General features: G+C 42.1%; 1 protein-coding gene across 2 annotated transcripts in view; it reads right to left on the bottom strand.

The window, feature by feature from the left end:
- LOC142249308 (coagulation factor XIII B chain-like) overlaps nucleotides 1-13,600 on the bottom strand; it is a 235,905-nt gene that overhangs the window by 60,849 nt on the left and 161,456 nt on the right. For both annotated transcript variants that reach the window (XM_075320941.1, XM_075320942.1), the window contains exons 8-10: nucleotides 10,024-10,056; nucleotides 9,384-9,563; nucleotides 6,378-6,557 (exon numbers count right to left, since the gene is read on the bottom strand). In XM_075320941.1, the coding sequence (XP_075177056.1) occupies nucleotides 6,378-6,557; nucleotides 9,384-9,563; nucleotides 10,024-10,056 (393 nt within the window). The remainder of the gene's footprint in view (nucleotides 1-6,377; nucleotides 6,558-9,383; nucleotides 9,564-10,023; nucleotides 10,057-13,600) is intronic.

The raw sequence follows: 13,600 nt of genomic DNA, 5'->3' as shown, positions 1-13,600 counted from the left end.
TATTTCTGTATTAAACCACTAAAATATAAATATACTATACAAGTTTGGAATTACTGCAATTATTATGACCTGAAAAGTATCACTCATATTCCATATACGTTTTAACATATTCTAAATAGGTTTTATAATATTCCAAATATGTTTTAGCACACAATGAGCACCAAAAAACAAAAACCTCATATACAATGGTGGAATTATGCTTTTTTTCACCATTCACATCACTAGGATTTTTCACCATTTTCAGTATATTATACGGTGTATTGATTGGTTTTATTCTAAACTACAATTCAACACACAAACAACAAGCCCTCACATGGCTGTCATGATGGGAAAAATTAAAGCAATTGTGTTTATTGTTGCCCACATATCAATGTAAACAAGTATCCGGCAAATAATATTCAATAAGATGTGTAATCGCAAATTTAAAATATAACTTTTAGTCTTATAATTGAAATATTAAAAAAACCACCCACAAACACATATAATTGGTTACAGCTGCAACCAATATTAGGACAGAAAAAGTAGAAAGGTATCTGCAAGGTAAGAAACTACAGAAACCTGCCTCTTAGGCCTGTTTCACACATCAGTGAAAAAAACAGACTTTTTTCACTGACGTGTTAAAAACGCATATGTCCCTCCATGTGTCGTGATTCATGGCACATGTGGGTTGTTTATGTGCCAGCCGTGTTCCTTACTCCGTGATACGGGATAGCACATGAACGTATACCCACCTGTCCCCGCTTCTGCTGTCCGTGGTGCTGAACTCTTCAGCTCTGCTGTGTTTCCAACTGGCACTGACTTCCGCTGCAGCTACTTCCGGGTCAGTTGTTCCTGCATTCATGAATATGCATGCAGTAATGAGCTGGCTCTGAAGCAGCAGCATGCAGAGGCCGGAGACAAGCAGCACTGGATAATGTGAGTTAAAAATGCTTTTCATTTTCAATGTCCATGTTTTTCTGGTACGTGCTTCACGGATCACACCATAGTGTGGTACGTGGGACATCAGTGATGCCAGAAAAAAACGGACATGTCTCCGTGCGGCAATCACAGACACGCTTGTACACTGCACGGAGACACGGTCAGTGAAAAATCAGTGATGTGTGATCAGACCATTTGAGTTAAATGGATCTGCATATGTTCGTGATTCTGGTACGCATACATACTTGCAAATACGTACCAGAATCCCAGATGTGTGAAAGAAGCCTTAATCCCACAGAAGAAAATAGCCGAAGATGAGTAATGGGGAGGTCAAGGAGAATCTTTGATCATTTAAGGTCAGAGTGTTTTCACTGAGGGGTACTGTGAGGCTGCAAAATTGCCCCCCCCCCCACCCCGGATCTGACAACACTACCATTGGTATTGTTTTTTTACATTGATAATTTCTGTTACGATGGTTTGACACCTCTGGTCACTCATCTTCGGCTATTTTCTTCTGTGGGACTAAGAGGGAGGTTTCTGTGGTTTCTTACCTTGCAGATATGTGCCACCCCCGTGGCAGCAGCCGAGCTGCTCGAATCCGGGTTCGCTGTGGCTCCAGGGTCTCCGGACCCAGGGGTCGTGCAGCTACTCCAAATGTAAGAGGGGGAGTGGTATTTATAGGGGAGTTTGTATATAGTTTGTGACTCCACCCGTGATGTATGGTAATTTGGGAAGTACCGCCGCTGCCTTTGGGAGTACCCGGGGTGATGGAGTGGGGCAGCAAGGTGTTGTAACACTCCATGGGTAGGGGAATGCCCCGGAACTCAATGTAGAGGGGGTGCCGTGGGGTGCAGGGGTCACTCTCGTACTCAGTCCATAAGCAGACACTGACAACCAGGTAAACCAAGTTTCTGGGTACCGCTGCCGCTGAGGGAAGCTCGTCCGGGTCCCGTCCCCAATGGTGCTGACTGGTGATCCATGACCTGCCTCCTGGCACTCAGTTTTACTTCAACTTGGTGGCCCAGTAGTATGGAACTAGCCGGGCCCTGCTCCCTACTATGGCTAAGTATGAGAGCTTGCTCTCAGGGCTCACGCTTGGGATTTTCTGGACCGTTTAGGATTGGAAAGTCCTATCCCCCTTGTTTCACTAATGGCCCCATTCTGGAGCGGATGGGAACAGATCATAAAGGCTCCATTCTCCTCAGGTGAATTATCGGGTTGCCTGAAGCTACTCCTTGACCTAGGGTCTGTGTACCCCGTCGTGTCTTCGGTCCCGGACCGGTGATGGTGCTAGGTTGCTGGCTGTCCTCCTCGACAGGTCCAGGCACCTCGCCACGATCCCCTACGACCGGGGGTCCGACTCCTTTAGGCCCAGACCACCGTCTGCAACCTAGACTGCTTCACTAGGAGCCACTGCTCCTGACCTCCTTTGAGCTCCTCACAGCTTGAGGGCTACTTCCTGACTCTCCCCGACTGACTGACTACACTCCTCACCTCCCCTCCCTGACCCCCCCCATGTGGGCGACCCTATTCCACTCAGGCTGTCCACTGGTGTGCCCGGTGGGTGTGGTGCAGGGTGTATCTAGGATTTGATTTGCTCTTGGAGGCAACACCATTTTGATAGGGACTCAGAACCAAGTTGGGGGCGGAATACTGCACTGGAGGGCAGCTTGTGCAGTACCCTGTGACGACCTGATAGTCCAGGGGCGTCACAGATACCTTCCTACTTTTTCTGTCCTAATATTGGTTGCAGCTGTAACCAATTATATGTGTTTGTGGGTGTTTTTAATATTTTAATTTTAAGGTTAAAAGTTATATTTTAAATTTGTGATTACACATCTTATCAAATATGATTTGCCTGGCTAAATACATGATGGGAAAAAAAAAACAGTTTTGGCCATTGGAAAAAAAAGTAAAAAACATGAAAGAGCAAAAAAAAAAAAATTGGGTGTGCTCTTAAAGTGTCAAATAGTCAGAGTTCAGAATAAACTGTCAGTACAAAAGACTGTAACTGTGGACAATAGTAGTGTGCCATATACTATGTGTTATGATGGAAGAAAAGGGATGGTACCACCTGACAGTGGGATCTCCTAGGTACACAATGCACTAATGACAAGGAAGAAAAAGAACGTACCTAATGGAACAGGATCACCACACAGTAAAATATCAAAACCGAATTTCTTTTATTTAGTAAATCACGCATAAAAGGCCACACATGACACAGAATACAAAAATACATAATAACAAATACAAACATCTAAAAACAATTAAAAGCACGAATGCACTTGAGTATAACCCACATTAAAGTGTTGTTATAGTCCACATCCAATAACCAAAACTATAATCACAAGCCCTGAAATAACCCTGTGATCATACCATACAGAGAGGCTTGTAGGTGAGCAAATTATGTAAAGCTGACAGCCTATGCAAGGAAACCCTGCAGATATTGAAACATTGAAAATCAGCCGAACTGAGCTAATACAAAATAGACAGCAATAATTATAAGGAAAAGATGTTGAATAAAGTCAGGCTGACAAATCTAACAAATACCTATGCAAGGAATCCCTGCAGAAAATCCCAACATTAGTGGAATAACTGGCTGAACTGTTGTAAGATAAGCAAGAAGCCCAGTGTCCAGCTGGAAGCCGAGACTGCAGCAAGATAAGCCCAGCAAAAAGGAAGCATACAAAACCTCCAAGAGTAAAACGGCAGATCCAAACCATCCAGGGCAGGACAAGTGTGGTAGTGGACCAAGTGTGGGTAGATACCCCACGCGTATCGCTGCTCTGCAGCAGCTTTCTCAAGGGCAAAACGTAGTTTGTATTTGTTGTTATGTATTTTTGTATTCTGTGTCATGTGTGGCCTTTTATGTGTGATTTACTAAATAAAAGAAATTCGGTTTTGATATTTCACTGTGTGGTGATCCCGTTCTATTAGGTACGTTCATATACTGTGTGTTATCATACATCCATGGAAATAAAATATTGTAAGGCTATGTTCACACAGGACGTTTTTGCTGTGTTTTTGTTATATTTTTTAGGATGGTTTTGGCATTGGATTTATGCAAATCCATGCTAATAAAACACTGTGTTATAAAAAGTATGAACATGTCAATTCTTTTCAGCAGTTTCCCCTTGGTTTTTCCCCCTAGTGACGGGTGGACTTTCACATACCCTGGATTGGCAGGTCTAACTGGGTTAGTAAAAAACACGGATCCGGTCTGAAATTGATGAAGGGCATCTGGCCGGTCACCGATCCCCATATAAGTCTATGTGGATCATAATCCAGCATTTAAAAATGATGGTGGAAAGAATAGGGGGATTGGAGCAGGTGCATTACTTACCGAGGATTTCGAGCAGCTGTAACTCCTGGCCTCCCCTACTTCCGGGGCCGCTCATTACCTTCATTGCATATTCACTGCTTTATCTGCCCACCGGTATCTGTGATTGGTTGCAGTCAGACACACCCCCAGCCTGTGTGACAGCATCGGACTGCTTCCAATCACAGACCCGGTCTGCAGGTCTATCATACAGTAAAAATAAATAGATAAAAAAAAACGTGGCGTAGGGTCCCATATTATGATACCAAGCACAGATAAAGCCTATGGCTACAGCCCCCAATGTGCGCGTTATCCTGGCTGTGTATCAAAATAAGAGGAACTGCATGCAGCTTTTTTTTTTTTAACTATTTAAATAAATAATTTTAAAAAACAAAGTGTGGTCCCAACCCAGGATTGTCTCATTCATTAGATAAAACAATCCCAGAACTTTACTTGGCTCTTCCTGATTGCACCCTCTTTCCCCATTTTAGTAACCCCAAATCACCCCTGCAGGTCTGACGTAATCCACACAAGGTCTCACGACAATCCCAGCTCTGCTTCATCTGAACTCATAGCACACGGCCGTAGAACAATGACAGTCCGCTGTGAGGTTCAGGCAGAGACTGAGTGAGCAACAAGATCAGCGGTAACACCACTCAGGCTATTTGTGGTCACAGGTGGAGGACCGTAGGAACCTCTAGCTGTGACCGCAACCCACCTGAGTGACATCCCCGCTGATTGCGCGGCTCACTCAGTCTCTGCCTGAACTTCACAGAGGATGGTCATTGTTCTATGAACTATGAGTTCAGATGAAGCAGAGCTGGGATCATCATATGACCTTGTGTGGAATATGAATGACCTGCAGGGGTGTTTTGGGGTTAATAAAGTGGTGAAAGAATGTGCTTTTTGTCTTTTATTTCAAATAAAGGATTTCTTCTGTGTTTGTGTTTATTTCTTTTCACTTACAGATTAGTAATGGGGGGTCTCATAAATGCCTCCCATTACCAATCTATAGCTTCCTGGCAGCTGTGAGCTGCTATTAACCCCTTAGTACCCCGATTGCCACTGCACCAGGGCAATCTGTAAGACCCGGGTAAAGTTCTGGTATTGTCACATCTAATGGATGTGACAATCTTGGGTGGCTGCAGGCTGCTATTTTTAGGCTGGGTGGGCCCAATAAGCATGGGTCTCCCCATCCTGAGAATACCAGTCCCCAGTTGTCAGGCTTTATCTTGGCTCGGTATCAAAATTGGGGGACTATACCCCGTTTTTTTAATTATTTAAATAATTAGAAAAAAAGCCACATGCGATTCCTCTTATTTTGATACATGGAAAAGATAAGCCCATGACTGGGGGCTGCTGCCTGTAGCTATAGGCTTTATTTGTGCTGGGTATCATAATATGGGGGGACCCTATGCCAATTTTTTTTATTTATTTATTTATTTTTATATCACAATATACGCACATAGCTCCTGTGATTGGAAGCAGACAGACAGGCTGGTACTCAGGCTGGGAGCGTGTCTGACTGCAACTAATTACAGACGCCAGAGGGCAGGGAAAGCAGTGAGTATGCATGAGGCTAATGAGCAGTCATGGAAGCAGAAGGAGCGGGCGCGGGAGCCTGGTAAATTAGAGCGCTTGCTTTTGTTGCTTGCTATTGTTATCTTTTTTTTATTACCTGAGTGTCGGATCCAGAGTAATCCAAGCCCGGGCCCGGCACTCGGGTACTTTTGAACCTGTGTAGGTCTGGACGTGGTCCAGCCATCACTACCTGAGGAAGTGCAAAGAACGCAGTAAAAAAAATTCTGCATAGACACCATAAAAATGCAGAAAACCACCAGAAGACTTCCTGCTACAAGATAAGGTTTTACTGCAGAAAAAAACGCAGCAAAAACATCCTGTGTGAACATTGCTTTAGTGTGTTATGTTGTTGTCTGTATTATTCTGGCATCATGTGGCCCTGATATGGGGTTTCTCATGTTATCATACTTTTGTGTTTATGTTTTTTCTATTTGTTATGATACATTTAATAACATAACAATTTATCGTACATAAATATTTATGTTCGAATCCACAGTGGTTTGGAAATACCACTTACCATGAACACTATCAGTATACAAAACAAACTTTATGCACATACCAAGACAAACAGGCGGTTGTCCCCATATTCCGTCTTGGCATCTGATGGCTTTCTCACCATCAATGGTATAGAACTTCTGACATCTGTATTTCACTGATGAACCTGAATTATAAGTAGTTTTCATATTTGCTGCAATTTCTCCATGTTGTATATGTGGAGGCCTATCACATTGTTTATTTCCTGAAAGAAATGGAAGACATGAAATTCCATCACTGTGCTAATGTTCTATTGATAGAAGAGGGAAGAGACGTTAGTCAGTACATGGCTGCAAGTATAGGAAGCACATGGGAGGGGTTGTGGGGAAGCAAAGGCGAACTATAACCGAAAAAAATGCTCAGCGTAGATAGCAAAGTATCCTGCTATCAGAGCGTGGTACATGACCCCACGATGGCTGACACAAACTGTTATGTCTGGTCTGACAGGAGAGTCAATAAATCACTGACTTGTAGAATTACAATGTCATAGGGGGAGACCTGTCAGTCTGGAGCACCAGGGTGCGGAGAAGTGGACTTGCCTCTTGGAATAATAATCCTAGTCACATGGACCATGGCCATTGATTAATAATGCAACATTTCAGAATGAAATATTCAAGACTGACATAATGGAGTCAGAAAAGGACTAATCCTGTGTATGTTTCAAGCGGCAAGAATGAGATGGAAAGTTCACTTTATAAATAACATAAGTGTGATTTATAAGTACATACTTATTTAACCCTTTCACACGTGACCACGTCACTGTAAATCCTGCACTGTACTGAACATGTTTGGAGGGAGTCTGATGTGGCATCCACGTCTCGCAGCAGCATCCAGAGCTAAGCTCTGATTGCTGCTGATAACTGTTTAGATGCTGTAGTTTAATTCTGACAATGATGTTTAAATAACGTCATTTGCCATTCAGCATGCACATCGATTTCCACTGGTCAAAGTCGACAGAATCACAGTGCACCAATAGGTTACTCTGACAGCCATGGCCTGCTGAAAGCCCCTGTTGCTGCCATCTTGGTACTTCGATGAAGCCCAGCCACAGGCTGGACTTTATGGAGACTGTAATTTATACAGATTTCACAGGTTCAAGTCCACTAATGCAACAGAAATATCTCCAGCACATAATGGGACACAAGTGCTGCTGCCACCACAGACACCTGGGAACCCCATCCTCGCTTACCCTGGCTTTAAGGCGCTCCCTCTCCTCCCTCACCTGTCTCTCTGACCTTCTATGGTACTGCAAAGTTATTGCAAAATTGACGTCTCCTCTAAGATTTGGCCTTTGATGTCCAATTCGCCTCTTCCCCAACGCAAAACCTTGACAAATGCCATGTCTGGCCGAAACGTTGGTTTTGCTTAATTCTTGTTGAGGTGTTTTTTTTCCCTTTGCAAATAATCTATAATAAAACATGTTTACATTATTTCAGACTCGTGTCCCATTGTGTGCTGGGGATATTTCTATTGTTATAGTTCTCTTTCCCCCAAGCACCCCCTTATTTGAAGTCGAGCCTGGCCTTACTCCTCGAGCCCACTAATGGACATAAAAATAAAGTATAATATAAAATCTAGCTTACAAGAGTAATAAAGAAAAGTTCAGTCCTCCTTTTCGTTAATTAACCCCTTTACCCCCTTGCTATTTTTTGTTTTTTATTTTTGTATTTTGCTCCCCTTCTGAGAACCCGAACTTTTTTATTTTTCCGTCAATTTTGCCATATGAGGGATTGTTTTTTGCATGATGAGTTGTATTTCTGAAAGAAATGATTAATTTTACCAGATAGTGTACTAAAAAACAGGGAAAAAAAATCCAAGTACAGTGAAATTGCAAAAAAGTGTAAGTGCACAATTGTTTTGGGGATATTTTATTCATCATGTTCACTATATGGTAAAACTGATGTGTCTATACTGTATGATGCCCCACGTCAGTACATGTTCGTAGATACCAAAGATGTATACTTTTACTTTTATCTAAAGGGTTAAAAAAAATTCAGCACTTTGTCCAAAAAAAGAATTGCACTTTTGGTGCCATTTCCCGAGGCCCTTAGCGTTCTCATTTTTCGGAATCTATGGCTCAGTGATGACTTATTTTTTGGATCTTGAGCTAATATTTTTAATGATACAATTTTTGTGCAGATGCTATGTTTTGATCGCCTGTTATTGTATTTTTAAAAAATGTTGTGGCGACCAAAAAACGTAATTTTGGCGTTTGGAATTTTTTTTCGCGCCACGCCATTTACCAATCAGATTAATTGATTTTATATTTTGATAGACCGGGTATTTCTGAACACGGTGATACTAAATATGTGTAATTTTTTATTTTTTTAACGGTTTAATTTTCAATGGGGCGAATGGGGGGTGATTTGAACTTTTAGTTTTTTATTTTTTCATATTTTTAAAAACTTTTTTTTCCTTTTTTTCTTTAGTTTACTAGTCCCCCTAGGAGACTTTATCACTGCACAGGCTGATCGCTTGTGCATTTCTGCTGATCAGAACTATACAACTCTGATCTGCAGAAATGCTTCTTTCTTGTGAGAGCCGGCGTTCTGTTGGCTCAGACAAGAAATACGTCATGATAGCTACAGGAGTCATCACTTGACTCGTCACTACCATGACAACCATCGGGTCCCCATGATCATGTCACGAGGCCTCCAATGGTGGCATGGAAAGGCACGTTCCCTGCCGTGGCCATTTAAATTGTGCTGTCACATTTTGACTGTGCAATCTAAGAGGTTAACAAGCAAGGGTGGATCATAGATCCACCCGCACCTGTTAGCCCCTGATGTCTGTTGTTCAAATCAGCAGATATGCGCAAGAATCACCACCGGCTCACCGCAGCAGCTTACGGTGATTACCTCAAGGATGTACTGGTTTGTCCTTGGTGGTAAAGGGGTTAAAAATAAAAAAATGAACTTTTCTAGTAACATCAGGTCTAAAAAATATAAAATTAAATAACCTGTACAGTAAATTCCATAAAAACATTATCTAACACTGTAAGTATATAAAACAAATCACTATTTGCACGTACCAAGACAAACAGGTGGTTCGTCCCATTTTCCATCATGGCATGCGATCAGTTTTTGACCATGAATTCTATAGAACCGCAGACACGTGTATGTCACTGATGAACCTGAATTGTAAAGGTGTTTCATAGTAGTTGTGATTGCGCCATGTTGTATTTGAGGAGGCCTGCCACATGGTTTCAGTACTGAAAGAAATGAAAAATATGAAATTAACCAGATTTCAGAAAAAAATTTATAAGTAGCCCTCTACTATATGAAAAGAAAAGGGCAGGATCACAGTGGGCTCTAGTCCAAACAAAATGTTCCTGAAACTACTGGTATAGAATGTATAATCAGCAAGTCTATATGCCGTACAGCATGGTGTATAGATGACATCTAAGAAGCCAAGGGGAAAGTGGGTAAAAATTTTCTCAGTTTTTTCTAAAATTCCCACCTGCTCAACCAGATATTCTTATTTTTAGCCACTGCTGCCCACCTTGTGTTAATAAGATTGTATTACTGGCGTTCGGGTGCCTCTACTTATTATATAGATGTTATAAGATATACCATATAGGACTGTGATCAGAATACTTTATCAGTTAAGAAAATGGTTGATCACTGTAATTATTGATTTTCAGCCAAGTCTAAAGATTGAGCCATACGCACCTTGCCTTGAGTAAACTTGTCCATGCAGTTCATCTAAAATAAACAAACACACATATAAAGATAAGGTCTACATGACTGCATTTTTCTTTATTTCTTTTTATTTTGAGCATGCCTAAAACATTATGGCAATATATACAGAACATAATGGGTTATTGTTGGTTTCGGCTTTCGTTGATTTTTTTCCATTAAAAATTTGCCTCGGTTTTGTTTGTTTTTTTCTGCTTGCCCACGTGACTACGCTGCTAGTTTTGCAACAACAAAGGGTGACCCACACATTCTCCGGATCTGTGTGGCATTGTGTGACTATCACCCCGCTCATCAGTTTCAAAATGTATGTAAGAAATTTAAGATAAAATGTATTTATTCTTTACATTAGTGTTTTATATTAATTTAATATTCCTTTTATATTCATTTTATATTCATTCTTATTGTTTTAGTATTAAACATAATCTTTAGTCTCTATAAAATGTGTTTTTGTATGTATGTTAGAGTGTCTAAAACAAATTAATTTGATTTACATTGATTCCTATGGAAATAATTGCTTCAGTTTTCATTGATTGTATTCAGGTGGATTATCAACGAAAACCGAGGCATCACTGTGTATGCAAAGTCTTAGTCCAAAACATACTGGAATAAAATGCAACATATATGCACAGATAAAGACATTTTTGCCTGTCTAATTGCCTGTAAACCAGATCTACAGTTGCTGTAAACAGATGTAGAGTCAATCTATAATGTCAAATTTCTATGAATTCTGCAGCACATTTTATCAGGCTGTGGAAGGTCACCTCCCTCTAAACCCTTGAATACTTCTGTAAAGTGCTAAATGCAGCTTGAAACTTAAATGGAACCTGTCAGGTAATTTATGAGTTCTAACCTAGTAGCAGTGAGACATGTGGCCTAGTAACCCCTTCCTACCCATTCCTGTGTTGTAATAGTGTGTAATGTAAATGTATAAAAATATGTTTTATTACTTACGTGTACCCTATGTAAATAAGCAGGGGCTCTGGCCCCATGGGCGTGATACCATGGATTTACATGAGCTCCTTGAGATCCGGCATGTGTGTGCACTTACCATTCCCACAGCCTTGTTATCTGGGAGCTTGCTTCTCCGCTTCAGACGCATTGTGCATGGTCAGAAGACTCCTACAGTTCCGGTCATGCACAGAGTGCATCTGAAGCCGAGAAGCAAGCTCCCAGATAACAAGGCTGAGGGAATGGTAAGTGCATAAGCACGGGATCTCAAGGAGCGACGGGGACGTCACTCATGTAAATCCATGGTATCACGCCCACTGGAGCGTGATACCACGGAAACCATACAAAAGCCCACAGGGCGATGCGACGCCCATTGGACTAGAGACCCTGCTCATTTACATAGAGTACACGTAAATAATAAAACATATTTTTATGCATTTGCATTACACACTGTTACAACACAAGGATGGGTAGGAATGGGTTACTAGGCCACACATCACCCTGCTTATAGGTCACAACACATAAATTACCTGACAGGTTCCCTTTAAAAAAAAAAAGTTGCACTTAGGGATGAGCGAACTCAAACTATAAAGTTCAAGGTTCATACCGATCACTGGGTGGTCTCTTCTTGGACCTGCACATGGTTTTTTAACTATGTGGCCGGTCCCTGTTTGGATTTGTCATCTGAAAGAAGCAGCCAATCAGCAAGCTTTTCTGGTGTGGGCCCATCACAACTATGTTAAGTATTGGCATGGCTGTAATTGGCCGATACATCACTTGAAAAAAAATAAATAAAAAAAAGACATGGGCGCATGTGTCCAGGTGGTCTTTGACCTTTCCTCGTACTTGTGCATTACAGTACTTTGCTCTGCCCTCAACAGTTCAGATCAAAGTGCGTATGTGCAGGAGTGCAACGGAGGCCTCTATGTGGATGACGTAGGACGTGTCATCCACAAGAGACTGGGAAGGAGGACAGCGAGTACAGAAGATGGAGGAGTAGCTGGATCAAGACCAGTGACGTCCATTGGACCAGACTGCTTCCTAGGTGAATATAAGAAAGGACTTTTTTACATTCTACAGAGCGGTCTTGGTTCTTATATACAGCATTCTAAAAGATTCTAGAGAGTTCTGAAGTGGCCAGAATGGGTCCAACTCTAAATCCCATTGAACACCTGTGGAAAGATCTTTAAATTGCTGTTTGGAAATGGCACCCCTCATATATGAGACCTGGAGCAGTTTTCAAAAGGAGAGTAGTCCACAATTCCAGGTGAGAGGTGTAAGAAGCTTTGCTGATAGTTATAGGAAGCAATTGATTGTAGTTATTTATTCCAAAGCGTGTGCAGCCAAATATTAAGTTGAGGTGGCCAACAATTTTGTCTTGGCCATTTTTGGAGTTTTGTGTGAAATTGTGTTAATTTGCCTTTTTTTCTGTGCTGTTTTGTGTTGTTCCAATACAGACAAAGGAAATAATAATGTGTATAACAAAATAGGTAGAATTTTCCAGGAAGAATATTTTATTTTTTGGAACAATATCAAGGATGCCAACCGTTTTGGTTATTGGTGTATATTTCATGTATTATGTGTTATGTATTTTGTGCAGTATATACAGTATGTAACGTGGATATGGCTGGTTTTACATTTACTGTGGCCCAGGGTGAAATTAAAAGTGGGGCTCTCAATCCTGTAACACTCCAAAACCAATCCTGTGGAAAAAAGGAACACGTAGTTGTATTAACCAGAGGTATACAACCACAATATATAACCTGCACAATTATTACCAAAAAATAATAAACATCATTGGCAGACTTATTGCAGCCTTTTCGTTCATTCAGCCTCACGAAAAAAGAATAAAAAGCGATATCAATTTATTTGTTCCGTACATTACACTGTTAGATTCCCTCCGTCTTCAATAAAGTTGAGCAATGTTCGAGGTTCGCCAATTTCATGTTCGAGTGATTTTGGGGGTGCTCGAGGTCGAACTCGAACTCGAGCTTTTTGCTAAAAGCTCGACAGTTCGAGTTACGTTCGAGAACGGCTCGATCACCAAAAGCAGGGCTTTTTACAGCTACAGTGTGCAGGAAGCCATCGCTGGAAGCCTGCGGTAAGCTGGTAACCAAGATAAATATCGGGTTTCCAAGCAAAGCGCTTTGCTTGGTAACCCAATATTTACCCTAGTTACGTGTGCTGGGAGCCGACACTTCCCCGCTCGGCTCCGCCCCCTCCTGCACTCAGCATGTACACACACACACACACTCACACTCACCTGTCCCCAGCCATGCAGTCCACGGCACTGACGTCCTCAGCGCCACATGGCACCGCTAGGCTCCACCCACTTCGAACTTCGCCGCCCGCACACATGGCCCCGCTAGGCTACACCCACTTCGCACTCCACTGCCCACACACATGGCTCCGCTAGGCTCCACCCACCTTGCGCTCTGCACACATGGCCCCGCTTGGCTCCACCCACCTTGCACTCCACACACATTACCTTGCTTGGCTTTACCCACCTCGCACTCCGCACACATTACCTTGCTTGGCTCCACCCACCTGGCACTCTGCACACATTACCCCGCTTGACTCCACCCACCTCACACTCCGCACA

The sequence above is a fragment of the Anomaloglossus baeobatrachus genome, chromosome 8 (genome assembly GCF_048569485.1).
Source record: "Anomaloglossus baeobatrachus isolate aAnoBae1 chromosome 8, aAnoBae1.hap1, whole genome shotgun sequence".
Lineage (NCBI taxonomy): Eukaryota > Metazoa > Chordata > Amphibia > Anura > Aromobatidae > Anomaloglossus > Anomaloglossus baeobatrachus.
This window is presented reverse-complemented; position numbering and strand designations above follow the sequence as displayed.